The sequence below is a fragment of the Lepidochelys kempii genome, chromosome 2 (genome assembly GCF_965140265.1).
Source record: "Lepidochelys kempii isolate rLepKem1 chromosome 2, rLepKem1.hap2, whole genome shotgun sequence".
In the NCBI taxonomy this organism is placed as follows: domain Eukaryota; kingdom Metazoa; phylum Chordata; order Testudines; family Cheloniidae; genus Lepidochelys; species Lepidochelys kempii.
Window position 1 is genome coordinate 202,143,612 of NC_133257.1, and position 26,482 is coordinate 202,170,093.

At 41.5% G+C, this 26,482-nt stretch overlaps 1 protein-coding gene across 8 annotated transcripts in view; it reads right to left on the minus strand.

Moving 5' to 3' along the window:
• KAT2B (lysine acetyltransferase 2B) overlaps nucleotides 1–26,482 on the minus strand; it is an 80,970-nt gene that overhangs the window by 27,757 nt on the left and 26,731 nt on the right. For all 8 annotated transcript variants that reach the window (XM_073333503.1, XM_073333507.1, XM_073333502.1 and 5 more), the window contains 6 exons: nucleotides 18,836–18,981; nucleotides 17,946–18,035; nucleotides 13,316–13,497; nucleotides 11,710–11,901; nucleotides 2,936–3,042; nucleotides 1,161–1,286 (listed from right to left, as the gene is read on the minus strand). In XM_073333503.1, coding sequence (XP_073189604.1) covers nucleotides 1,161–1,286; nucleotides 2,936–3,042; nucleotides 11,710–11,901; nucleotides 13,316–13,497; nucleotides 17,946–18,035; nucleotides 18,836–18,981 — 843 coding nt within the window. The remainder of the gene's footprint in view (nucleotides 1–1,160; nucleotides 1,287–2,935; nucleotides 3,043–11,709; nucleotides 11,902–13,315; nucleotides 13,498–17,945; nucleotides 18,036–18,835; nucleotides 18,982–26,482) is intronic.

Sequence of the window (26,482 nt, forward strand, 5' to 3'; positions counted from 1 at the left end):
GTAATTTTACCCAAAACTTGATATAACAGTGAAGCCAGTTATGTCTTACATGTTGTGATATCTTAGAACTAAATATCCACAATTGATGTTTTTTAACTCATTGTGGAAACAAAAGTGCAGCTGGTCTGACAGTACATATATATATATATATATATATATATATATATATATATATATATATATCGTATTTCAAACATATGTAACTTTAAGAAACCAAGATATTAAAACCCCCAATCAAAATACAATAGAAACAACACTGGTGTTAATTATAGACTGAGATGTAATGTAGTAAAGGCAGACTGAAGACTGTTTTTAAAAATGAGTTAAATGCTGAATCTCCCAAATAGCAAGGGGCAGAGATTATCCACTATATGGCTAATTGTAAATTTATCTTTTATTTGTGTTAGGTCACAGTTCTCTGGCTTCCACTCTGCTATGATGTCCCAATAAGCATCATACTGAGATGTTACAGCTTTCAGGTAAACACACTGGTGCACAGAGACAACATATGAAGGGAAGGGGTCTGGGTTAAGATTTTTTTTTATTGTGTTGCAAACATTTTTGGTTGTTGTTTTTTTAATTGTCTCACTTTGTAATCCAAATAGCATATGCTGATACATGCTGGAGCACAGCAGTGGAATGGAAGCCGGTAACATGACTTCAAAGGACTTTAAACTACAAGAAAAAAGCAAGTTCATAAACAGTTATCTGCTGATATCCCTCTGCTTCCTACTACTTGGAACATTATGCATCTGACCCTAAAAGTGCGTCATTTTTCAAAAAAAATGTTTGGGTCACCTGTGATTTTTTTCTTCTGGATTAACATGGGAGTTTTAAATCGTATCTGTAAACAAAACAATAGTCCAGTAAATAACTGAGAGTTTGAACTAAACTGGGCATCATTTTGCTTTCCGTTACAGTGGATATGTTCACCAGAGTTCGACATGTGGTGAATGCTATGTTGTAATTTGTCTACATTAGAAAGGACACCAATTCTTTAAAGTTGACTTGTTTTCTCTGGTCCAGCAAGGAACAAGGTCTGGATTTCAGCTATGCCACAGCTATTAAAAGCAAAGAAAACTATAGGTTTGACACAACATAAAGTCATGTTGTGATAATTAGGCTGAACAGAAGACAAGATCAACTTCCTTTCAAGTTACCTAGAGCTGGGTCATGGCAAGAAGAAACTTTGCAAGCAGGACTCATACTTCCACTGTTGGGTTGTTCTAGAGATGAAGGACTTGCATTATACGAAACAGACCTTGCCACAGGGGGAGGACTGATAACTGCAACAATATAAAAGAGAAAGAACGTTCAAGACATTAGAATTCACCACAACGTTGACTGGAAGAACAAACAAACAACTTCAAAGAGTTACACTGGTAGCAAGTATCCAATGGGTTTTCAACAGCACTCCATGCTATGTAGTGCAATCAAAAACCAGGGTACAGAATGCTATTTGTGTCTATTTTTAGAAGGGGTTTTTTATTCTGATTTCTTTTATTGTATTTTAAAATTTGATACTGCACAGCAAGCCACATTCCTTGATGCGCAGATGGGGATTTACGAACTATATCTTCTAAAAGCTTCCAGGTAACAAATACAGCTCTAACACTTTCCATTGTCTTACAGAGCTAATTTTACTCAACTGCCAATGTCAGGCTTTATTCCTCTGCAGTGTTGTGCAAATGCTAGTAAAAATGGGCTTCCTCAACATACCTACCTAGCTAGTTGGCATTCTGCCACGTCAAGAAACGATTTGCAGCCAGTTCTCAAGGGTCTTCTAGGAAAAGATGTAAGATTTCACTCAAGTGCATTCCACTTATACTACTTGGTCTTGCCTCAGCACACGGGGCTGGACTTGATGACTGTCTGATGTCTCTTCCAGTCCTACATTGCTATGATTCTATGAACGTGCGATCCAAACCGAATCCAATGAAAATGACTCTTATGGCACCACTTAAAGCTGTACAATTATTTTTCAAAATAAAAAACGCACACTTCTCCACCCCTTCTCAAATAGATTTAATTCCACAGGCTCAGATTTGTTTACTGCCATTAATCATTTTCTAACAAGGTGGTTCCTTGGAAACTGGACACATGCAGTCTCTCTCTTTGTAAACCCTTACTGTTATGGCCTCAAAAGCAGCAGGCCCCCTTTCAATTGTTTTCTGAAACATTCATGAGGGAAGAACCTGGCTACTTTGACACCGAAGGAGTACAGGTCAAAATTTGAAGTGTACTGAAGATTAGCTGGTGAAATGACCTTTATGACCAAGATACATTTAGCGCTATATTGGGCCTCTCTCTTAAACCATTCATAAACAGGATAGATTAGGTGGGGGTGGGGGGCATCTTAGTATAATTTCACTTGGCCCTTTAACAATTTAGCAATTTTTATAGATATATTTTTCAACAGGTGTCCTCCACCCCAACCTCGCAATGCCCATATATGATCAGATACTAGTTAGAAACTAGGAATTACTCAAAGTTACATGCTTGTCCCAATAGAAGGGTCCCTAATATGTGGTAAGAGCCCCATTATCAGAGACACCAGGCATGGTATGGGGCAGGATGTGTCAATGGACACCAGGCAATGCTTGAGGGAGCTCTGAAAAAACAAGACAGCTAAAGTACATATGACAGCAACAAGATATAAAATGTTCTGAGGTAAGACACCATTTGTATGCCTTTGTGGAGTATTTCATCAGGAGAGTATTTCATCATTCCATGAGGAACCAGAGAGACTGCTTCCTGTGTACATCTGGCCATGGACTGATATTCAAGCTACCAGTTTTAACAGAAGCTTCCACATAAATCTGCAGTTCCAGTACTGCCTCTTACAATTATACCATTTTCTCTCAGTGGAAGATTTTGTAGATGTAGAGTGTTCTTTATATAGTCTCTCCCTGACCCTGTCCTAAATGCAGATTACCTGTTTGGATTCCTAGCTGGCCAGTTCGAGAAGAGGACACCATGAAATCCTGATCCCAAATAGGAGAATTCTGACTATACACCTCTTCCTCTAGCATGGATAGAAACCTAAATGCAGAAATACAGAGGCAATGTTAAACACCACAGAATTACTCCTACCCAAAGGAAGATAGGCCTTCCTTCAGAATAATCATTAAAATCTTTTGAATACAGAATGAAGAAACTGGTGATTCTACAACTGAACATTGCTGGACAGTTTTTTAAATTATTTTTTAATAAAATACCCATGATGAACGTGTAAAACCTGAGGTTATACACCTTAACTAGAAGTAAATGTTTCCTCTACTAAAACGTTTTTCGATCACAGATGGCATACTGCATTTACATAGCACAAGTGAGGGCAGCAATAGGAGAGCTGTGTGTTGACAAGCAAGAGTGTGTTGGTCTTATGCAACTGCAACACATGCTTTTCCGATTCATTCTGAAAAATCTAGTATTTAGCACAAGTTTGCTAAAAAATCCCACTAGCACTAGCCATTTACATTGGCCTTATGAAAACACTTACATGTAAGTGCGTAATTACACCTAGTGCTTATATGACATTTTAAAAATTAGTCTGTACGTTTAGAAAAAATGAACGTACTTTACACTCTTTTATGGAATGTCTCACAAGCATAACACTCAAGTGTTACACATCAGAACATCCAGCATGCCTTCATAGGACCACGACAGCAATTCCCTTTCATAGCTCAGACAGCGGCACATCCTCTGGATAGGTCTACACTGAAGCTGGGCCATGTAATTCCTAGCTCTGTTACACATACACGCACAGTTTTGACTGCACTAGCGTGCTAAAAATGGCAGTGAGACCACAATGGCACAGGCTAGACACTTGGTTATGCAGCAAGGATCTCAGACAGCACTGTCCTCAGGCGGCTGGCTTGAGCTGCCACCCATGCCTCCATGGCCACATTGTGACTTTTCGTGTGCTAGCTTGGTGTGTGTGTGTCTGCCCGAGCTGGGAACAACAACTCCCCCTGCAGTGCAGTCGTACCCTGTGGTACCCAGAAGGGTTTTTAGAGGCCAGAAGCTTAACAGCACACAATTTTACTCTCTAGAGGAGTCCTTATTTATGTGAATTGTCCAACTGAAATCAAATGTGATCATTTGAGTGAGAAATCAGTTAAACTGACTCAGGATCCAGGGATGAATTTCCCTGAGGCTTTAAAGGTCAAACCAGTAACCTAGGCAGTTTCAAAAGAAGATTTAAAGTCGTTGCAGGTGCTGCCCCAAGGTCCCCCTGCCACATTTTGTGGTTTTACCACCTCATTTTTTGTTTGTAAATGTTTTTCTCTGCCATATCCTCATGTGAGAGACCTCACAAAACAACTGGGAAACTGACTTTGTAGGAGATTCAGTGACACTATGTAAAGTGCTGCCAAGGGCACTAAGAAAAAAGGCTGAAGATGCAATTGTTACTCCATGTCTTTCCTTCTTCGACCTCAACTACTCTCATCTCCAGTGTCCCCTGTAACCACAGCAAGTACCAGATTTCAGAGGGACTTTGGGAGTAAATGCAGCTGGACTGTTAATAGGTTTTTAATGCTGGAAGACCATCTGATTGTATTAATTTAAAACCGAAACCACCTTCTCCATCCACACACACACACACACACACGTAAATATGCACATGTACACAGTCCCAGACACTAGACAGTGGACACAGACACACATACACAGACACCACTCAGTTCCCAAGTGATATCTCACTGAAATAAGAACGTAGATCATCACGGCCAAGTCTTTGTTGGATCATATGACCTGGGATCAGGTCCCAGCTCTGCTTTCCCATATCTGTGGCTCAGTTTCCCCACTGTAAAATAGGCAGATAATGAGACTAACTACCTTTGTACAGTGCTTTGCAAGTTCCAGATCAATAGCTGCTACAGAAGCACTGAGTATTAAAGGCTACACATACCTCCCAAGAGCTCAGTCCAGTTTTAACCCTTATTCTGTTCCTTCCTTTTTTCAGTATTAATAACAAACATTATTAATAATTATAATTTATAATTATTTGTATTACATTAGCATCTAGAGGCCCCAAGTGATATCAGGATCCACAACGCTAGGTGCTGCAATATCACACAATAAGAGACAGTCCATGCTCCCAAGAGTTTATAAGCTAAATAGACAAGAGAGAGAAGGAGGGTGTGAGGGAACAGAGGCCCAGAGTGGGAAGGTGACTGGCCAAGATCACACAGCAAGTCAGGGGCAGAGCCAGAAACAGAACCCAGGACTTCTGGGAAGAAGACTGAGAAGTGACTTGATCATGGTGTTTTAATGCCTGGATTTGGTTTAAATATCAGGTACATAGGGCTCTTTAGCACAACAAGAACCAATGGCTGGATGCTGAAGCCAGACAAATTCCCATTAGAAATAAGGCCCACATTTTTAACAATGTGGGTGAATAGCCATTGGAACAAAGTCCCAAGAGCTGTGATGGATTCGAAATCTCTAGATGCCTTCGAATCCAGACTGGATGCCTTTCCGGACAATGTGCTTTGGTCAAACACAAATTATGGGGCTCAATCTAAGGATAACCGGAAGAAATGTAATGGCCTGTATTATACAGGAGGGCAGGGTAGATGATCTAATGAGCGCTTCTGGCTTAAAAAAACAAACAAAAAAACCAAAGCTATGAATCTATGAGTAAGGACTACTCAGTAAGGCAGGGATGTGGTTCCCTGTTCCCAGCCAATGGGAGCTTTGGAGGAGGTACCCACTTTCTGCCCCCTCTCCCCCAGGGGCAGCAGGTACATGGTGCCCGCTGCTTCCTGAAGTGGGGCCCGCAGCGCCATGGGGGTAGCAATCCCGGGGGCTGGATCCAGCCCGCAAGCCGTAGTTTGCCCACCCCTGCAGTAAGGGGTTGCAGGACTGAGTCCCAGGATTGTATTTTAGACATAGTACATTTATACACATATATGACACCTGGGGAGTCAACTGATATCCACTATAATTGAAAATGGCTATATAATGTTTTAAGCAGTTTAAACCCACCCCCTAACCATTTTTCAGTCATACTGACCGTGAGCATCACAAGAAGTTAAAGTCTAGTCCAGGCTGTTTACAGGTGTCAGAAATATTGAATGTACATGCCCAGGACACAGTGGTCCTTATACTCCCCTCATTGCCTAGACACCCACAGATATAACATGTGTATACTTACATTGTGTCATTGTGTCACCATAAACTGGTACCTCAGAAAATACTTCTGAATTAACCCTCCTAATTTTCTTTTTAAAATACTACATTATCTTGGTTAAGAAAATAACAACCTCTGGGTACGTCTACACTGCAACAAGAAACCCACGGCGCTGCATCTCAGAGCCTAAGTCAGCAGACTCTTGCTTGTGGGGCTCAGGCTGCAGAGCTAAAAATAGCAGTATGGACGTTTGGGCCGCCTGTGGCCACGGTGGCAGCATTTGAGAAACACTGCCCTAGAACACTGGTGTTATAATTATAACTAAATCACTTTACAGCATAGACTCTCACGTGGTCTCAGAGCCTGGACTTCACCCACGCCTGAATGCCCACACTGCCATTTTATAGCCCACATCCCAAGCCCTGCAAGCCCACGTCAGCTGACCTGGGCCAGGAGCAGCAGCTGTGCCACAGGTCTTTTACTGCAGTCTAGACATAGCCAGGGGTTCTCACAAGAAATTTTTTGGTGGCCTCAGAGTGCGGCCACCAACTATTGCTGGTGACCACTCTGACAATTTTTCCTAAAATACTTAATTAACAAATAAATATGCCCATATACATGTCCAAATCATTATAATTTATTTATGCAGGGTTTTTTGGCAGACTCAATAATAAAAATAATGTACAGTTTTCTCTGTTCTTTACTGGACCTAAACAGAATAGAAACAAATACTGTGTTTTTTAAGCCTTGCTAGCTAGTAAGTCTGTTTGTGTGAAAAGTGGTATTTGTATTTTGTTAATATCACTTTTCACAGCAGCAGATGTGCTAGCTAGCAGGGAGGCAGTGAAAAGTGATATTAACAAACATACAAATATCATTTTTCACAACAGACTTACTCAGCCCTGGCAAGCTGGGGGATAAATTAAGCCCTGGATGGGGAGGTGGGTAGGGAGGCAGCTTAGGGCCAGGGGTGATGAGGGGGGAACGAGTCCAGGGACCGGAGGCCTGCAGCTGCACAGCCCGATGAGTCTGGGGCCGGAGGACGCGGTGGAGGCCTTGGGAAATGTGCAGGGGTGTTGAGCTTGGGGCCGGCAGTCATTGCCACATGGCTGGGGGCCGGATCATGTGGCCCCATGGGTCAAAGTCCAAAACCCTGCGGACCAAAACCCTGAGGCTGGGTGTCAGATCACATGGCCAGAGCTCGGGGCCAGAGGAGGCAGCAGGTGGGGGGGCGGGGTGAGCATGGCGCCAGGGCTGGGGTCAGGGCTCAAAGCCTGTGGCCAGGGTATGGAGCTTGCCACCACACGGCTGGAGCCTGCCGCCTGCCACCCCAGATCTGAAGCCCAAGCCCTGCCAGGCCTGCCTGCTCCTCCAGCATTTGTGGCTCCAGAGGGGGCAGGGCCCAATCCCTACTGGCTGCCATGGGAGGGGCAACTGCTTTGCCCCCCCCAACCCATCACCACCCTGGAGGCTGCAGCCACACGAAAAGCCCCTGGTGGCCGCATGAGGCCATGGTGGCAGCATTTGAGAAACACTACCCTAGAACACTGAGGTTATAAATTATAACTAAATAACAATACAAATCCCTCAAAGATCGCATTTAAGGCACACATGCTTACCCACCCATGTGGAGACACTGAACAAAGTACAAGTGACCACACAGGGTTTGACTGCTGAGAACTTCACTTTGAAAATAAGAATTAGCTCAGTATTCTAAACTGTAGCTTACAGAATGAACTAAGTCTAGGTAGCAGAGGGAGATAGAGTGGAAAAATAATTCAGAGCAGGAGTACAGTGTATAAAAGGTTTACTATTCCATTCATACTTCTCACACATCTTTTAAATATGCTTTTCTTAGAAAAATCAAGAAATTGCAGGGATAAAAGTGCTTTTCAAATTAAATTTCTACCAAGCCTAGTACAGTTGGGGTTAGAACCACAACTATGTAAACATGGCACCTTCTTGATCCAGAGATCTGCTCCCTATTTAATATAATACCATTTTACTTTAGGGGCCAGACTGTGATCCCCTTTCCCTTCCTGAGAAATTCCTTAACTCCACAAGCAGTTCCACTGACTTCAATGTAATGAAAGGTAATATGAGTAAGGGGTATCACAATCTGGCCCTTACTATCCAAGGTAGGTTTATATTGCTCTTTACTCCTGTTGGGGGTGTTAATCCATGCTAGCATTTGACAGCTCTTTGCTGAGAGACACAAGGTTGATGAGCTAATATCTTTTATTGGACCAACATCTGTCTGAGAGAGAGAGAGAGAGAGAGAGGCTTTCAAGCCACACAGGGTATTTCTACACTGCAATTAGATACCTATGGCTGGCCCATGGCAGCTGATTCCGGGGCTGCAGGGCTGTTTAACTGCAATGTAGACTTCTGGGGTAGGGCTACAGCCTGAGCTCTGGGACCCTCCCCCTCACAGGGTCCTAGAGCTCAGCAGCCCCGCAGCCTGAGCCCCAGGAGCCTGAGTCAGCCAGAGGTGTCCAACTGCAATGCAGACATTCCCAGGTCTGAAGAAGAGCTCTGTGGGTAAGGTACTCCCAGGGTCACAGCTAAATGCAAGGTGGAACAGACTGTTCAGAATAAGTAGGTAGCACATATTGTAAGGGACCATTCAAGGTGGAGTGGCACATTAACATCTCTGCAGCCATTGGACAAAAAGGGGTTAGCAGGTTACAGATTGTTGTAATAAACCATAGATCCAGTGTCTCTGTTCAATCCATAATTTTTAGTGTCTAGCAGAGTTATGAATTTAAGCTCCCAGGCTCATCTTTTGAAAGCGTTGTGCAGGTTTCCTTTGAGGTTGGGGACTGATAGGTCAGATATAGAGTGACTGCTTTGTGAAAAGCGTTCACCCACAGCTGAGAAGGTGTTTTTGTCTTTTATCATTTTCCTGTGTGAGTTCAATGATTATCTGATTTCACACACATGGTTCCTATTGGGGCATTTAGTGCACTGTATGAGGTACACCACATGTTGTGATAAGCACATATAGGATTCATGGATCTTGAAAGGTATGTTGTGGGGGGTGTTGATCATTGTACCAGTGGAGATAAGTTTGCAGGTTTTGCATCTGTTGTTCTGGCAGGGTCTGGTGCCACTCCAAATTGCTCTGTCCTTGTCTGTGGGGAGTTTGCTCCAGATGATGAGCTCGAAGAGATTCAGGGGAGGAGGGGAGTTGCTTGAAGGCCAGAAGTGGGGGCTCCCCGGCCCAGGGTGGTGAGGCGTGGGTGGGCTCAGGCTTTGGACCCCACTCCTGGGGTTGTGTAGTAATTTTTGTTGTCAGAAGGGGATCACAGTGCAATGAAGTTTGAGAACCCCTGTGCTAAACAATCCGTTCCACCTTTCATTTTGCTGTCATTCTGGGAGTATCTTTCCCACACCTGAAGAAGAGCTCTGTTTGGCTTGAAAGCTTGTCTCTCATATAAGCAGAAGTTGGTCCAGTAAAAGATATTACCTCACCTGCCTTGTCTTTCTAATATCCTGGCACCAACATGGCTGCATAGCACTTTGCTTGGTCAGTTTCACTACTTTCCTTGTATAGCCAGTTCTTTCCATGGAGAAGGAACCTTTATAAATATCAGTAGGAGAACAGAGTCACTTTTGCAAAAAATAAAATAAAAAAAAATATTATTTTTTTAAATGTCTGTGCTATTTTGTGCAAACAAGTCCATTTTTAAAAAATAAAGTTCATTTGAAATTAAGACCAATTACCTCAACAAAGTTCTGAGACTAGACATATCTCCCACCCACTTCAAACTCGGCATATTATTGTTTTGTCAGTTCTGATAGGAGCTGCAACTAGTATTGAATACTGGAATACTAGTAGCTGAAAGCCTATGCACAGGGTGACCAGATAGCAAGTGTGAAAAATCAGGACAGGGCTGCGAGGCTATATAGGTGCCAATATTAGACAAAGCCTTGAATATCGGGACTGTCCCAAGAATCTTGGGACATCTGGTCACCCTACTTGTGCTGTCACATGGGTGTGCCAGTTGAGCGACTATCCACTACTAAGTAATCCACTATCTGTGCAGACTTCCTCACACAGCTAATGAAATTGTTATATGCAAATTAGCTGTAGAATTAGGGTAGTGATAGGCTGAGTTACCTCTGATATCACAATGGTCTAGGATTCTTGGCATAGCATAAATAAATGCCTTACTGTAGCCAAAAGCCTATGCTGTCACACAGGGGAAATTCATAAAGCCAAAAGGCCTAAGAATTTAAAAATTGGATAGTAACAGATCACGAATCCCAGTGATGATTGAACTTGGTGGAGTTCCGAACAAAAAGAGCTCTTTTGTAGCCGTTTCCATTGTTTCACACTGACTCAACAGACATTCTAGCCTTCAGAGTGACACACAGACAGAATGACAATCCTGGAATTTTATTATATAGATATGTTGAACTGGTTGTCATTAATATGGAGACTGTGAGGCTGGTAGCAGCATCTTCACCTCGATCAGTCTGTCTTTAAATAAATGATTGCAGTGTTGTTGTACTTGTGTTACTCCCAGGATATGAGAGAGATAAGGTAGGTGAGGCAGTATCTTTTACTGGATCAACTTCTGTTTGTGCAAGGTACAAGCTTCCAAGCTACACAGAGCCCTTCTTCAGATCAGACCCGAAGACAAGCTCTGCATTTAAAAGCTTGTACCTTGCACCAACAGAAGTTGGTCCAATAAAAGATTTTGCCTCACCTACCTTATCTCTTTTAATAAACGATTCCATCTAGGCCTATTCCACACAATCAACTTTATGGCCTGTTACTATATTTCAAATACATTAATGGAAAGCGAAGTAGGATCTGTGAATATTACTCCAATGACAGTAGTACAATACACTATTTTTTTCTTTGCTACAGCAAAGGAGCATAGAAAGATGCAGAGCTAAACAAACTGATAGAGAACGAATGTATGGTACTACTCAGGGCTGGTCTACGCTACCACATAAGTCAACGTAACTTACATCACTCAGGGGTATGAAAACGACACCCCCTGAGAAACGCAAGTTACAGTCACTTAAAGCGCTGTCCACACCGTGCTATGTCAGTGGGAGATGCTCTCCCGCCAACATAGCTTCCGCCTCCAGTGGAGTAATTAAGCCAGCGAGGGAGCACTCTCCCGTCGTCATAGCACGGACGGACACGATACAGCTGCTCCAACGTAGCGCGGTAGTGTAGATCTGCCCTTAGGTACTTATGTGGTCTAAAGAAAAGGAAAAAGAAACAGAAACAGTGTCCAATCATAAATTCCAGTATAAAGTGAGAACAACCCCTCTGGCAAGAAAAACAGCCCTACTTACAAAACAAAACTCCATCTCAAAGAGATACAGCCACTGTATTAAATATAAATAGAAGGTATGAATGTACCAAATGACTATGTGTAGTGCAAGTGACAGCAGAGGGCTGGTGTATTTGTCACTGAACATCGGAGTAAATAGTCTTTCTGTTGCAGATGTAACCAGTTAGTTGTTCCAACAAGCATTTTTGCATCTCAAGACAAAATTGCATATTGCTAGTTAACCATCTTAAAGGAAGATGAGCAGTTACTCCTTACTTTGGAAAATGGGTGAGGATTAGTGTTCGTTTCTCTTGAGGAAGCTTGTCTTTTTCCTGTCTAGCCTGCTCCAGGAGTTGCCGTCTCATAACAGTAAAGACGGCACGTAGCAGAGTTCTCCCAAAAACCTGTGTGGTTTCATATCGAGGTAGACTGTCACAGAACTGGGGAACATTGCAGTAACACAGCCACCTGCAGCAAAAAAGCCAGATAATTACCTCAACCTGTGAATAACCTGATGTGTCAAAACTACTAGCAACAAAAGAAGACAAAATGACTACACAAATCCATTTTAGGTCCCCTGCACATATAGCGAAGTAGCACTTGCATGGTCTGCCATTTCTCTGAAAATTGGGTAACTCCTTTCATGATCTTCCCAAACTCTCTCTAACCTTCAGACCCTGTAAAACACTCTTGCTACTGAACGAGATAGCATATCAGACATACCTTATCATAGCATATGTGCAGGGGGAATTTCACTTTTTTTATTAGGATTGACCAAATTTATCTAAACTTTCCAAGTCACTTTCTCTCACTAAATCTAATCCCAATACTCTCCTTAACTTACAAGTGACTCATTCCATAAAGGGTTCTGTATAGTCTATTAGCAGACCAATGTAAAAATTCAGCATTTTGTGTTACATCTCTCCAGGGGATGGATTGTGGCACTGAAGGGGGTAAGCAGCAGTACAGTTGACTATGTAGAGTCAATTTTATAATCAAGATTTACGTCTGAAGTGATATCATATCCCCTCATTTACGCACACTAATAATATGTGTCATCACTGTCACAAACAGATGGGGGAATAAAGACTACCAATACGGTGGTCTATTATGGAAGTCTATTACGTTATAAATTATTCTTATTAACTTAGGAATATTAATTTTTTTATCTGAAAACTTTTGCCTTTCCTCTTTAATACAGCTGATGGAATTGAAGTTTTGTAAAAGTGATAAAATTAAGATGATCAGTGTAAAGACAAAGTGCTCTGTTGATCTTGAACTGCAGTCCTTTCTAACCCCCTCCTTGGAGCATTTGTTATTATAGAAGACTAAGTGGCATCTCTGCTGCTAATCCAAAAAGAAACTATACTACTTTTTAAGAAAAATAAGTTTACAGAAATTAAAATATATTAGTTTTTTCCAATTAATAAGTCATTCCTTAGAATTCTGATGGAAATGGTGAAAATACACACATGAATTTTCATTTTAAAGAATCTAATAATGTCAGGTAACCAGTTGGCTCTCAAATATTTAAAGATGGTGTTAATTTGCACATTTCTCATACTTCAGTTTGAAACAGAGGCTTTGAAATGTCTAAATTTTTTTAAAGGTTTTTAAACAACAAGCTTCATGAACGTATAGTGCATGAAATGAAGCCTGACATTCCACTAAGCATCCAATCAGATTAAGAGTAATTATTAAATACAGCCCCAATTCTGTAAATAGAAGTGACAGCATGGCCTCTTATGATAGCATGGAACTTCATTGAAGCCAGTAGGTCTACAGGTAAAGACAATGGTTGTAAGAAATCTGGGTTGGTGCATCTAGCTACGGAATCAGCGCCTATATTCTGAAAGGGAAAACTGAAGCGAAGCATAGTTACCTTGTATAGTTCACTTTATAGCCAGCAATGTCATCATTAGGTGATCTCAATTTTCGCTGCAAAGGTGTCTCCAGATGCCAGTAGTTGATGCGGTTTAGAAACATTTTAGCCAGTTCAACTATCGTTTGCCTTTCCTTTGATGGTAGGTGGCTAAATTTGTACTGTACAAAATTATTCACTCCCTTAAAACAGAGGGTGAAAGTGATGATTATTTAACAATTCAGGCATAACCTTTTTCCCTGTGAGCACTATTAGCTTTTTTTCTTATAATAGAACTTATATTACAACACAGAGAAAACACATATTGGGTCGTTTGAAATATTTGCTCCTGTCAGAGGTGTAACCAAAGTATTGGTTCTGCTAAATGGAAAGTTATGCCTGCTCAAGTGTGTTTGATTCCATTTCCCTCTGGGACTGACAAAAGCATGTAACATACTAGCTAAGGTGTTGCCATCTGAGAAAGACTAGGCAGATGACCAATTGTGATTACTGTTACTGACTGGCCAAAACTGCATGCAAACTTAGCAGAATGTTTTGGCACAATCTGTCTGCCACTGAGTTGTCCACACTCAGCCCACTTACTGTTTACTTCACCGACCTGTTATGTCTTGTACTTTAGATTGTACATTTTTTGAGGCAAGGGCTGTCATTAACTATATGTTTGTACAGCTCCTAGCACAATGGAACCTTGCCCTGGCTGAGGCCTCCAGGTGTTATCACAATAGAAATGTCTATCAACAGTAGTGTGTATGTGTAACACAGTTTTCTGCTGGAAGGAATTCAGATCTGATTAAATATTTGTGGCATTAGCCTGCAAAGAGTATATACATCAACATGTTAGCGGATGTGGTGGAAGTCTGCATTTCAGAAACAAAGTCTCTGGGTTGTATCCCCCGATACTGTATGTGTACCATGTAGTCGTGGATTCATTAAACTCACAGGGTCAGACCAACCGAATCATTGGTGAGTCATACCAACACTTTCCTGTTTCTGCAAAATATAAGTTTTCACTTAAGAAAAAGAGTTTCTATTCCTTATGATTGAAAAGGCACCCTTTCACGGAAATCCATTCCAATTCTGCATTCTGGTGTCAGCAGACAGACTAAAGCAATAGCTCTAGGAGAGGCATATGCTTCCTGCAATCATCCCCATGACAGAACAATGCCAAAATGGTTTCAGGAGGTCAGCAGAGGGCAGAAACAACCCTTTCTTCCTCCTCCCCATCTCTGCAGGAGGGAGCCAAACAAGGGGTCTGCCCTCATCCCAATCATCCAATGGCAGCAGGGAAGGGTGAGACAGGCTCAGAATTCAAACTCTGTTAGATCCAAGCCATGCCCTTTGCCCCCAAGAGGGAAGAGAGGCACCAGTGGGAGCCTAAGTTCCCCCCTTTCCCTCTTCCTCACCCACACGGAGGGGGAAAGGGTGGCATGCATGTCCCCATCACTCCGAGACCCACCAATGACACATCTCACTAGCAGTGCAGATGAGCATTAGTGCTGAAGACTACAGATAAAGATTTAAGGAGAGATATTGTTAACAATATTTAATTCCGGATCATGTAAGCAAAAACTTCCAGCTACTTTTGAAGTGTGGGTGGAGCTTGGAGTACTTCTACCTTACTCCTGTTTATACAGTGTGTTATTTCTTCATGAATTGCCTGTACTGCGTATACACATCACTTCACTCTTTATATTACCCCTGTCATAAATATAAAGGGAAAGGTAACCACCTTTCTGTATACAGTGCTATAAAATCCCTCCTGGCCAGAGGCAAAATCCTTTCACCTGTAAAGGGTTAAGAAGCTAAGGTAACCCCGCTGGCACCTGACCCAAAATGGACAAGATTCTTTCAAATCTGGAGGGGGCGGGGGAACAAAGGGTTTGGGCTGTCTGTGTGATGCTTTTGCCGGGAACAGATCAGGAATGTAAGCCTTACAACTCCTGTACAGTTAGTAAGTAATCGAGCTAGAAAATGCGTTAGATTTTCTTTTGTTTAATGGATTGTAAAATAAGCTGTGCTAGAGGGAATATATATTCCTGTTTTTGTGTCTTTTTGTAACTTAAGGTTTTGCCTAGAGGGATTCTCTATGTTTTGAATCTGATTACCCTGTAAGGTATTTACCATCCTGATTTTACAAAGTGATTCTTTTACCTTTTCTTTAATTAAAATTCTTCTTTTAAGAACCTGATTGATTTTTCATTGTTCTTAAGATCCAAGGGTTTGGGTCTGTGTTCACCTGTACCAATTGGTGAGGATTATTATCAAGCCTTCCCCAGGAAAGGGGGTGTAGGGCTTGGGGGGATATTTGGGGGAAAGACTTCTCCAAGTGGTCTCTTTCCCTGTTCTTTGTTTACATCGCTTGGTGGTGGCAGCATACTGTTCAAGGACAAGGCAAAGTTTGTACCTTGGGGAAGTTTTTAACCTAAGCTGGTAAGAATAATCTTAGGGGATCTTTCATGCAGGTCCCCACATCTGTACCCTACAGTTCAGAGTGGTGAAGGAACCTTGACAACCCCTTTAATAAACACTCAAAGAGAATTAAAATGTGTCATTAAAATAAACTGCCACAATTCATACTCTTACAAACAAAAAAATAGCATTGCTGCCTTAGCAAATGTTTAATGTGTGACTTAGATTCTTTTATTTTATAACAATCCAGAATTTACTAGAAAATATTGTTCATTTGACATGAAATCCTTTCAGAATAAACTGTAAAGAGAATTACCCCTCGTATCAACCCAGAGAGATTTCTTAACCCAATTAACCAAAAGGAAAACTTAAAGTGCTTTACTGCTAAAAAAAGAAGTTCTGTACAAAATGTATATTTTAGAGAGTAGGAGTATATAACATTATGTACACTAATTCTTTTTTGAAATAAGAAATTTAGTACATAACATTATGTACACTCTAATTAGTCCTAAAAAACAAGGAATGCCGCTATGAAGAGTGTTATTTTACTGAGTTATGATAAGCAAACTCAAAGAAACATTTACACAGTGTGCCAGTTTAAAATAGGCTATGTAATAAAAGAGTATACTTTCCATTAAGCCACAGATTGCTTGAAAGATATTCAGGCCCTGATTCAGCATAGTTTTCAAGCACGTGAGCAGTCTCATTGAAGTTAACAGAACTGCTCGTGTGGTTGAAGATAAGCACATGCTTATGTATCTTGCTGAATCAAAATCTCAGTTTCTGTGTATGTTATCTATCTATCCATGTATTCATAAAGGCACCAACTAATGTTGGTTTTCTTTCAGTTGTTTCTGCTTTGTAATCCTGGGGTGAAATCCAGGCCCCACTGAATTCAATGGCAAAACTCCCACTGATCTCAATAGCACCAGATCTCATGCGCCCTCCCCCAAGGCCTCACCCTCACTCCACCTCTTGCCACTCCCGCTCCACCCCTTCCCTGAGGCCATGCCCTCACTCCTCTTTTGCCCCTGCTCCGCCATCTCCCCCAAGTGCCTCCCTCCCACCACCAAACAGCTGATCAGCAGGACTGGCTGAATAGCAGATGGGTGAAGGGTGGTTGAACAGCTGATCGGTGGGTTCTAAGCACCCACTATATTTTATCCATGGGTGCTCCAGCCCTAGAGTACCCGAAGAGTCGGTGCCTGTGATTCAAACTGAGAAAAAACATTCTAGATTACATTAAAATGTAAGTTGAATTGTAAAAATAATTCTGCAAAAACAAAGAGGAGTCCGTGTGCCACCTTAGAGACTAAAAAATTTATTTGGGCATAAGCTTTCGTGGGCTAAAACCCACTTCATTGGATGCATGGAGTGAAAAAAATACAGCAAGCAGTATATACATACAGCACATGAAAAGATGGGAGTTGCCTAACCAAGTGCGGGGTGGGTCAGTGCTAATGAGGCCAATTCAATCAGGGTGGATGTGGCCCATTCCCAAGAGTTGACAAGAAGGTGTGAGTATCAACAGAGGGAAAATTACTTTTTGTAGTGACCCAGCCACTCCCAGTCTTTATTCAGGCTTAATTTGATGGCGCCAGTTTGCAAATTAATAAAGACTGGGAGTGGATGGGTCACCACAAAAAGTAATTTTCCCTCTGCTGATTCTCACACTTTCTTGTCAATTGTTGGAAATGACCGATGTCCACCTTGATTGCATTGGCCTCGTTAGCACTACAAAAGTAATTTTCCCTCTCTTGATAGTCACCCCTTCTTGTCAACTGTTGAGAATAGGCCACTTCCACCTTAACTGAATTGGCCTCATTAGCACTGATCCCCCACTTGGTAAGGCAACTCTCATCTTTTCATGCGCTGTATATATATACTGCTTACTGTGTGTTTCACTCCATGCATCTGATGAAGTGGGTTTTAGCCCACGAGAGCTTATGCCCAAATAAATTTGTTAGTCGCTAAGGTGGCACACGGACTCCTCTTTGTTTCTGCTGATGCAGACTAACACGGCTACCGCTCTGAAAAATAATTCAATAATTGAACTGAAATACCCTTCCCAGGGGCTGGAGGGGAAACCATCCTCATGCAAACCTCAGATTCAACTTTGTTCAAAATGATGCAGGGAACTAATATTCACACATTGCCCAAATCCACTCATGTGGACTGCAGCAGGGTCATTGTTCACAGAAATCATCATATTCTGTTTTACCTGTTCAATACTGGGCTTCTCAAAGGGGGGGCTTTCCAAAGACCCTTCTACCACAGGTTTCCCCATCTGTAAGATGCACTTCCTCAAAAGCTATCAAAAAACAAATTTATTTTTAAATGGTTAACATCTTTATATAAACACTTGACAGTCAGTGAAATTTGTACTGGTACAACATATTATTATTGAAATATTTGCTAGTACATGTAATAAACTAAGTTTGCAGCTAAATTAACTTCAGAGTTAATTGCTTCGCCCTCTGAAATGCACCAAGAAAGGCTGTTCTGAGCCTGTGTATATAGTTAAAGTAGCTTCATTGTCAACTGGCTCTTCTTCTGACTTGTAATTAAGGAAAAAGAAAAGGAGTACTTGTGGCACCTTAGAGACTAACCAATTTATTTGAGCATGAGCTTTCGTGAGCTACAGCTCACTTGAGCTGTAGCTCACGAAAGCTCATGCTCAAATAAATTGGTTAGTCTCTAAGGTGCCACAAGTACTCCTTTTCTTTTTGCGAATACAGACTAACACGGCTGTTCCTCTGAAACCTGTAATTAAGGAAGATGCTGCTGATGGTTGGAAAGAAAACACATACCAAACGGGTGCTGACTTTGGACCAGACTCTGAAATCACTGGGAAGACTTCAGAAGTCAGGTACTGTACAACGTAAGGGTAGTAGAATCTAGTCCAAAATTAAAAACCTTATTACTACCTTGGAAAAAGGAGAGCTTACCCTACAAATTGTCTAAGTCAATACAAATATAATGGTCCATTAGGACAATAAAATTAATGTAAGTACAAATGAATGAAAAATATGACAAGATGCTACATGTGTATCTAAGGTTGCAGAAATACAATTGTATGATGTTGCATTTTGAGAAAAATCTTCATCTTACCTTGAACAGGGAGAAGTAAACTTGTTTTGTATCTGCATCTTCTTCTTTGTGGACACAGGTGAAGAGATATTCCACATCCAACACGATCCCCAACAGCCTATTAATTTCTTCTTCAGACACATTCTCCAGGTGAGAAACATGAGCAGCTAAACAAAATAAAAATCCAAACATTGTGAAAAAAAATAGCTGGTAGGATGGCATTCTATGGTCAATAAGACATAATTTCAAAGACAACACAAAGGACGACTCTTGCAACCATGACCACCATTACCACTTAAACAGCACCTTTCATCAGAAGAACCTGAAGGCACAGACTCCATATGGACAATTTTTATAACAGTTTACAGCTGAGACACTACAGCACAGAGATAAGTGACTTATACAAACTCACGCAAGTCCGTGGCCATGCTGAGAACAGAACCCACAAATCCTGTCTGCTACTGCCTTACTCTACCAGCAGATTGCGCTTCCACTATTTATGTAACTCACACTAACGCAGGTTAGTTCTCTTTCTCTCTTTAGTGTCTAGGTTATGTACAGAGATAATGAGTATGCTACTGCCTCCAACCTAATGGATCTGGTCCTAGAGCTACATAGTAGCGGCTCATGATTTTTAACTCAGGGATCCCAAGTTCAATCCCCACAGTGGCAATTTACCAGTGGCAATTTAACCAGCAATGAGAGAAAAATTCCTGCTCACAAATGAAAATTTCTTGCTTTAAAGCAGGCACCAGTAAGTATGTTTCTACTTATATAGTATCAAGTTCCAAGGATTCACAGTGTGGGTCATATTTACAATGCTCCTCCTGCTGCATGTTCTACATACCCTTCCAAGCAGAAGCTTTAGGGAAGGTGGTTTTCAAATGCAGGACCATATTTACAAAAGCCCGTCTTTCCTTTTAGCACCTGCAAAACGCAAGCATCATTTTGCACTTGCAATTTCTTTGAGGCTGCAGTTTTGTAAGTGCAAAGAGGGAAATCCACTGAAAGGTGGTCTCAAAACTTTGCCTCAAAAGTACCTGCAGGAAGACAGAGAAGTTAAACCTGAAAAAAAATATTTTTGGTTCACCAAAAATGGTAAGTGGTCTTAACTGGCTCTAAGGCAAGAGTCCCTCCCCATTCCTCCCCACAACTAGCACAGTGTCTTCTACAGGTCTCTCCTAGCTCCTAGAAACTGGCTAGGGTTTTCAGGGTTATATCCATGATAAGGATTTGAAAGATGCATTTTCAATTAACAAAGACAGAACAATGATAAGCATGATAAAAGCCACTAGCTTCCATTCCATTAGATTAGTAAAATTAATCCATAAAGACTGAAGAAATTAAATTACTTTAAATTACTAAAGTTTTAAGTGGCCTGTACCTCAAATCTTCTCACCTATTTCTAGGCACATGATGAATAAAAGCTCAAAAACAGCTCAGTGACTTCTGGTCTGGCCTGGTCCCCCAGTGTTTAAGGATTCCCCTTCCCCTTTTATCAAGGATGATGTCTTTTGACGAAACATGAAGTGAACAGACTCCTGAAACATGCCAAACTGTCTCCATGACTACTACTGCCTTTGTAGTCATCTGGTCAAAGGAGACTGTTCACATATTATATACTTCTAAATATTCAGTCTGCCCTTCATCTGTAATCATAGAATATCAGGGTTGGAAGGGACCTCAGGAGGTCATCTAGTCCAACCCCCTGCTCAAAGCAGGACCAATCCCCAATTAAATCATCCCAGCCAGGGCTTTGTCAAACCTGACCTTAAAAACTTCAAAGGAAGGAGATTCTACCATCTCCCTAGGTAACGCATTCCAGTGTTTCACCACCCTCCTACTGAAAAAGTTTTTCCTAATATCCAACCTAAACCTCCCCCACTGCAACTTGAGACCATTACTCCTTGTCCTGTCCTCTTCTACCACTGAGAATAGTCTAGAACCATCCTCTCTGGAACCACCTCTCAGGTAGTTGAAAGCAGCTATCAAATCCCCCCTCATTCTTCTCTTCTGCAGACTAAACAATCCCAGTTCTCTCAGCCTCTCCTCATAAGTCATGTGTTCCAGACCCCTAATCATTTTTGTTGCCCTTCGCTGGACTCTCTCCAATTTATTCACATCCTTCTTGTAGTGTGGGCCCCAAAACTGGACACAGTACTCCAGATGAGGCCTCACCAATGTCGAATAGAGGGGGACGATCACGTCCCTCGATCTACTCGCTATGCCCCTACTTATACATCCCAAAATGCCACTGGCCCCCTTGGCAACAAGGGGACACTGCTGACTCATATCCAGCTTCTCGTCCACTGTCACCCCTAGGTCCTTTTCCGCAGAACTGCTGCCTAGCCATTCGGTCCCTAGTCTGTAGCTGTGCATTGGGTTCTTCCGTCCTAAGTGCAGAACCCTGCACTTACCCTTATTGAACCTCATCAGATTTCTTTTGGCCCAATCCTCCAATTTGTCTAGGTCCCTCTGTATCCTATCCCTGACCTCCAGCGTATCTACCACTCCTCCCAGTTTAGTATCATCCGCAAATTTGCTGAGAGTGCAATCCACACCATCCTCCAGATCATTTATGAAGATATTGAACAAAACCGGCCCCAGGACCGACCCCTGGGGCACTCCACTTGACACCGGCTGCCAACTAGACATGGAGCCATTGATCACTACCCGTTGAGCCCGACAATCTAGCCAACTTTCTACCCACCTTATAGTGCATTCATCCAGCCCATACTTCTTTAACTTGCTGACAAGAATACTGTGGGAGACCGTGTCAAAAGCTTTGCTAAAGTCAAGAAACAATACATCCACTGCTTTCCCTTCATCCACAGAACCAGTAATCTCATCATAGAAGGCGATTAGATTAGTCAGGCATGACCTTCCCTTGGTGAATCCATGCTGGCTGTTCCTGATCACTTTCCTCTCATGTAAGTGCTTCAGGATTGATTCTTTGAGGACATGCTCCATGATTTTTCTGGGGACTGAGGTGAGGCTGACTGGCCTGTAGTTCCCAGGATCCTCCTTCTTCCCTTTTTTATAGATTGGCACTACATTAGCCTTTTTCCAGTCATCCGGGACTTCCCCCGTTCGCCACGAGTTTTCAAAGATAATGGCCAATGGCTCTGCAATCACAGCCGCCAATTCCTTTAGCACTCTCGGATGCAACTCGTCCGGCCCCATGGACTTGTGTACGTCCAGCTTTTCTAAATAGTCCCTAACCACCTCTTTCTCCACAGAGGGCTGGCCATCTATTCCCCATGTTGTGATGCCCAGCGCAGCAGTCTGGGAGCTGACCTTGTTCATGAAGACAGAGGCAAAAAAAGCATTGAGTACATTAGCTTTTTCCACATCCTCTGTCACTAGGTTGCCTCCATCATTCATTAAGGGGCCCACACTTTCCCTGGCTTTCTTCTTGTTGCCAACATACCTGAAGAAACCCTTCTTGTTACTCTTGACATCTCTCGCTAGCTGCAGCTCCAGGTGTGATTTGGCCCTCCTGATTTCATTCCTACATGTTAATTCTGGACTTTTATTTTTGTGAAAAAAGGAAATTTACTATTTGTTAAGGCAGGACAATGTGACTGGCATTATACTAGTCAAAGGAAATTACAGTCGCTGCTCTGAGGAGCTCACAACTTAAGAGCCCAATACTGCAAAACTTAAGCACCTCAGTAATTCTACTCACTGAAGTAGTCCCACTGAACTCTATGGCATAACCCACTTGCTGTAAAATTATTCATGTTATCCTAGGAGTGAAATATGGTTAGTATTGCGAAGGCATTTCCATCATATGCTCCTGTTCTCAAGCACTTATGACTTCAAAGAAGGAAACGCCCTTTGAGTTGAAATTCCTTATTTTTTGTCAGCTCAGAGGTGATGTTTTGTTTTGGAAAGTTTAATCAGTTCTTGGAAATCCATTGACTTCAGTGGATTTTTTACAGATGCAATTGAAAGCAGACTTTGGTGCAAGATATTGGTGCAAAAGCAGTGTTTGCAATATGATCTCTTATGTCCCTAACATTCTCCAGCTGAAAGTGAGATAGTCATCAGAAGTTATCTTCTTTAATTTAAAAATATTTTGAGTTCCAGGCAGAGTAAAATGCTTCCAATTTTGTCTTCCAACAAGATATGAAAGTTTAATACTTCCAGCTGTCAGTTCTGATTTTGCTAATGTAATGAATTTTCACTTCAAGATCAGCAGCACGTTAAAAATTGATAGCATTGTAAAAAACACATACACACGCGCACCTTGGAATCAACCAACAACTAGAGCATATCAGCATTACAAGCCAGCTACATCCACTTCCTGTACAACTGCTATCATATATATTATCTTGACTTGTGTGTGGTCATATGTCAACACATAAAGTCGAACTAACCGCTATGTGATGAACCCAACAGTAAATTGCTTCAAACATATTAACAGTTTGTGTTTACCACAGATTGCCATTTCTGTATTATTGGTGTGAACACTTTTTTAAATCATCATATCAGTCTAGTGGACTGTTTAAAATTATGTTTTGGTCACCCACCTCTAAAGGGCAAATACTAAAGCCCATCTATAAAGAAATGCTTCCTTCCCTCCACTGGTACCAAATACGGAGTAACTGACCCAGAGCTGTGTAATCCCCATCAGCTGCACTATCCAATCAGTACCAGCAAGAAGGCAATTCTCCACAAGTGTGTCACTGCTTACATCCTTCTGCAGCAGCCAGTGGTGACTAACCCACAAACATCAGTTGCCATAAAGGAGAGAGTCTACCAGCCAAACAAGGTGCATCAGGGAAATGTGGTTATCCCCACATAGTAAAAATATAAAAATCATGCACAATACAGTAACTTGGTTCACAAGTAGATAGATCAAAAAACTGAGTTGAAGACCCCAATGGAGAAATCCAGATTATTCCAGATTCAGTGTGTTCTTAATTAAAAACAACTGCAGCTGTTCTGATGCTGCAGAGAGTCTGTTTTGTACGGAATACACCATAGTAGAATTTAGAAGTGCCTAAGTGCATAACATAAGCACTTTTTATCTACAGCCTCGGAGAAGTTCTAAATTTGTATTTAATAGAAGATTCAGTGTTATTAATTCATTAATTATTAGTATTACTGAGAAAACAGAACAAATTGTCTAACTAGGATCCCAATTTGTTACTCTCTACCCTTTTAATATACCCAAGAATAAATCCCAGGAACTACCACACAATATACACAGTAGGGTTTAAGACATTGCAGATTCTTCCATGAAGTTTCCCACTTTAACCCTGTGTGTACTTGACAACTTGAAATCTAAGAATCTCATTCTCCTCTCACTTACAATTGATTTCAATTGAATTATACCTGATTTACACTGGTATAAGTGAGAAGCGTCTTTTAAATGAAGAAAAGCTTTAGCCATTATTTCTGGATCTATCACCCTAAAAAGAGCAACAAACTCAAGGTCCGAAGCATGCATACAAACACGTCTACAGTAGCTTGACAGAAGCTGCAAATGCTTTCTTCAGCAATCTAACAGAAAAGAAATATGCACCAATATCATAAGAATGCCTAGTAGTAAAACCAGCAGTGGTGATGAAAGCTACTCAGACTTTCCTTTGGTAGATGAGCAGAACTGTTATTTCTGTTTCAGAATGTCCACACAGGTGTTTGCACCGATTTAATTAAATCGGTTTAAAGTCAGGCCTTGTTATTCCAGTGTAAATCTGTATGTGGATTGTTGTATCAATTTACATGGAATAAATGGGCTAAAGCTGTTAACACAACCTACTCACTGTCCAACATTAAACAGCACTAAACAAGGTTCAGAGTTTGGCCTATAGAGACCTCTGCCTCCTTAGTATCATGGCAAACACATCATTAAGGATTATTTTAACCTTTTATTACAGATAAAGAAGAAAAACAGTTAAAGCATTTAAAATGTTAAAATTAAAGCCATATTTAATACTTCACAACATCCCTTGTTCCCTTTAGCTGGAAAGAGTCTTAAAAGGAAAAAAAAACATATTTGACACTCTCTGGTAGATGATTTAAAGATGGTGGTAACTGTCCTTTGGGGGAAAAAGAAGTAGTTAATTCAGATGAGTTGGAGTCGTTGCTGCTGCTGTTAAAGTCCAATCCCATTTTATCTCAGGTGGCGTTTGGGATTCAGCTGGAGCTGATACGGGTAATGATGTCATCTGGATCCTTCTCTCTGGCCTGATCTGGTCAGATCATTGCTTAGGATTAGGACAAAGAAGATCCAGGAGATGGTGGGGCATGGCAGCCATGATAGTGAAGCTCACTCCTGTAGTCAATATCTGTTCTTCTCATTTTCCCCCCAAAGTCTCTTTCTTTAAGGATCCACAAAGAGAGAGATGGGTGAAATAACCCATCCCCTCTTTATTTTATCCACCAATTAGGCCTAATATCCGGCACACCAATCCTCTCCAGTTCTACATCTTCTGTTTTTACCAAGTATGATTTTAATACAGTCCTTGAACCATATCAGTAGGCCCTTTTATTTAGCCTAATTTAGTCTGTTTGGTTCTATTGCACCTGTTTATAAAACATTCACTGTCATAGGCAAAGACTTCTCCTCTGCCTCGTGGGTGCTCGACTCCCCGCCCCACCTCTTCTCGCCCCTGCACCGCCCTCACCCCACCCTGACTTTTTCCACCCCAGCCCCACCCCCTTCCTGCCCACAAAATAACCAGAAATAAGTCTAATTTAAGCAGATATAAGCATCCACAGTCTTTTGCATCTGATTAACTAAACCTTTAATTAAGCCAGTGAAACTGAATATAGACAAGTCCTGAGTGGGGAAGAGCCTACTGTGCATTGATGCCTGGGCTCCAGTGCTGAAAAAAATATAGGCACAAAAAGCCAACACTACATTTCCTAGAATAGTAGAGAAGTTTCTGCATAGTTATTTTTCAGAACTCACTTAGAAAGAGAGACAATAGTGCAGATGAAACACTTGAAATAGAGATATCTCATGACCTTTCAGGTTTTAAAAGAATTCAAGAGGGAAACATGCTGATCAGGGTGAGAGAAATAGGAAAAATGTCTTGAGAAGTATTTCTGAACAATGTTCACTTTTCCATGTTCGGTACAACTGAGTGGTAGGTGGCACTCGTTATTTATTTCCGTTATTCCGAACAAGGCATCATCCTCGTTAGGGATAGGACTTCATCTTTCTTCACTGTGGCAGTAATGAAAAAGAAACACTGCACCAGATATGGTCTGTAATGTTTATTCAAAAGTAACAACGTACTGCTTTTCCTGATTCTCAATGAGTGACCGAAGATTTTCATCGAAGAAGTCAGATCCTCAGAAGCGCTGAGCTCTTCTGAAAGGAGGTGAGCATCTTCAAATCCTACAGAAGATGTGGCTTAATGGCTCAGCACCTAACAGGATTAGGCAGCAGTGAAGAAATGCCTTCAGTATCCCAGAGCACAGTGTGAAAGGGTTTCATAACATAAATGAATTGAACTGCATATCCCAGAGGAAGCAAAAGTATGCTATACGTTGAGAAGTTAAATGAACTGCCTCGCTAAACATGCTGAACTCATGTGCTGCTATAAATTTGTTATTCCTCTCTTGCATGAAAGAAGAGATTTTGAACATAAATGAAAACAATGAATAAAGAAAAGCCCAGGAATAGGTTAAACAACAAAAGAACACACA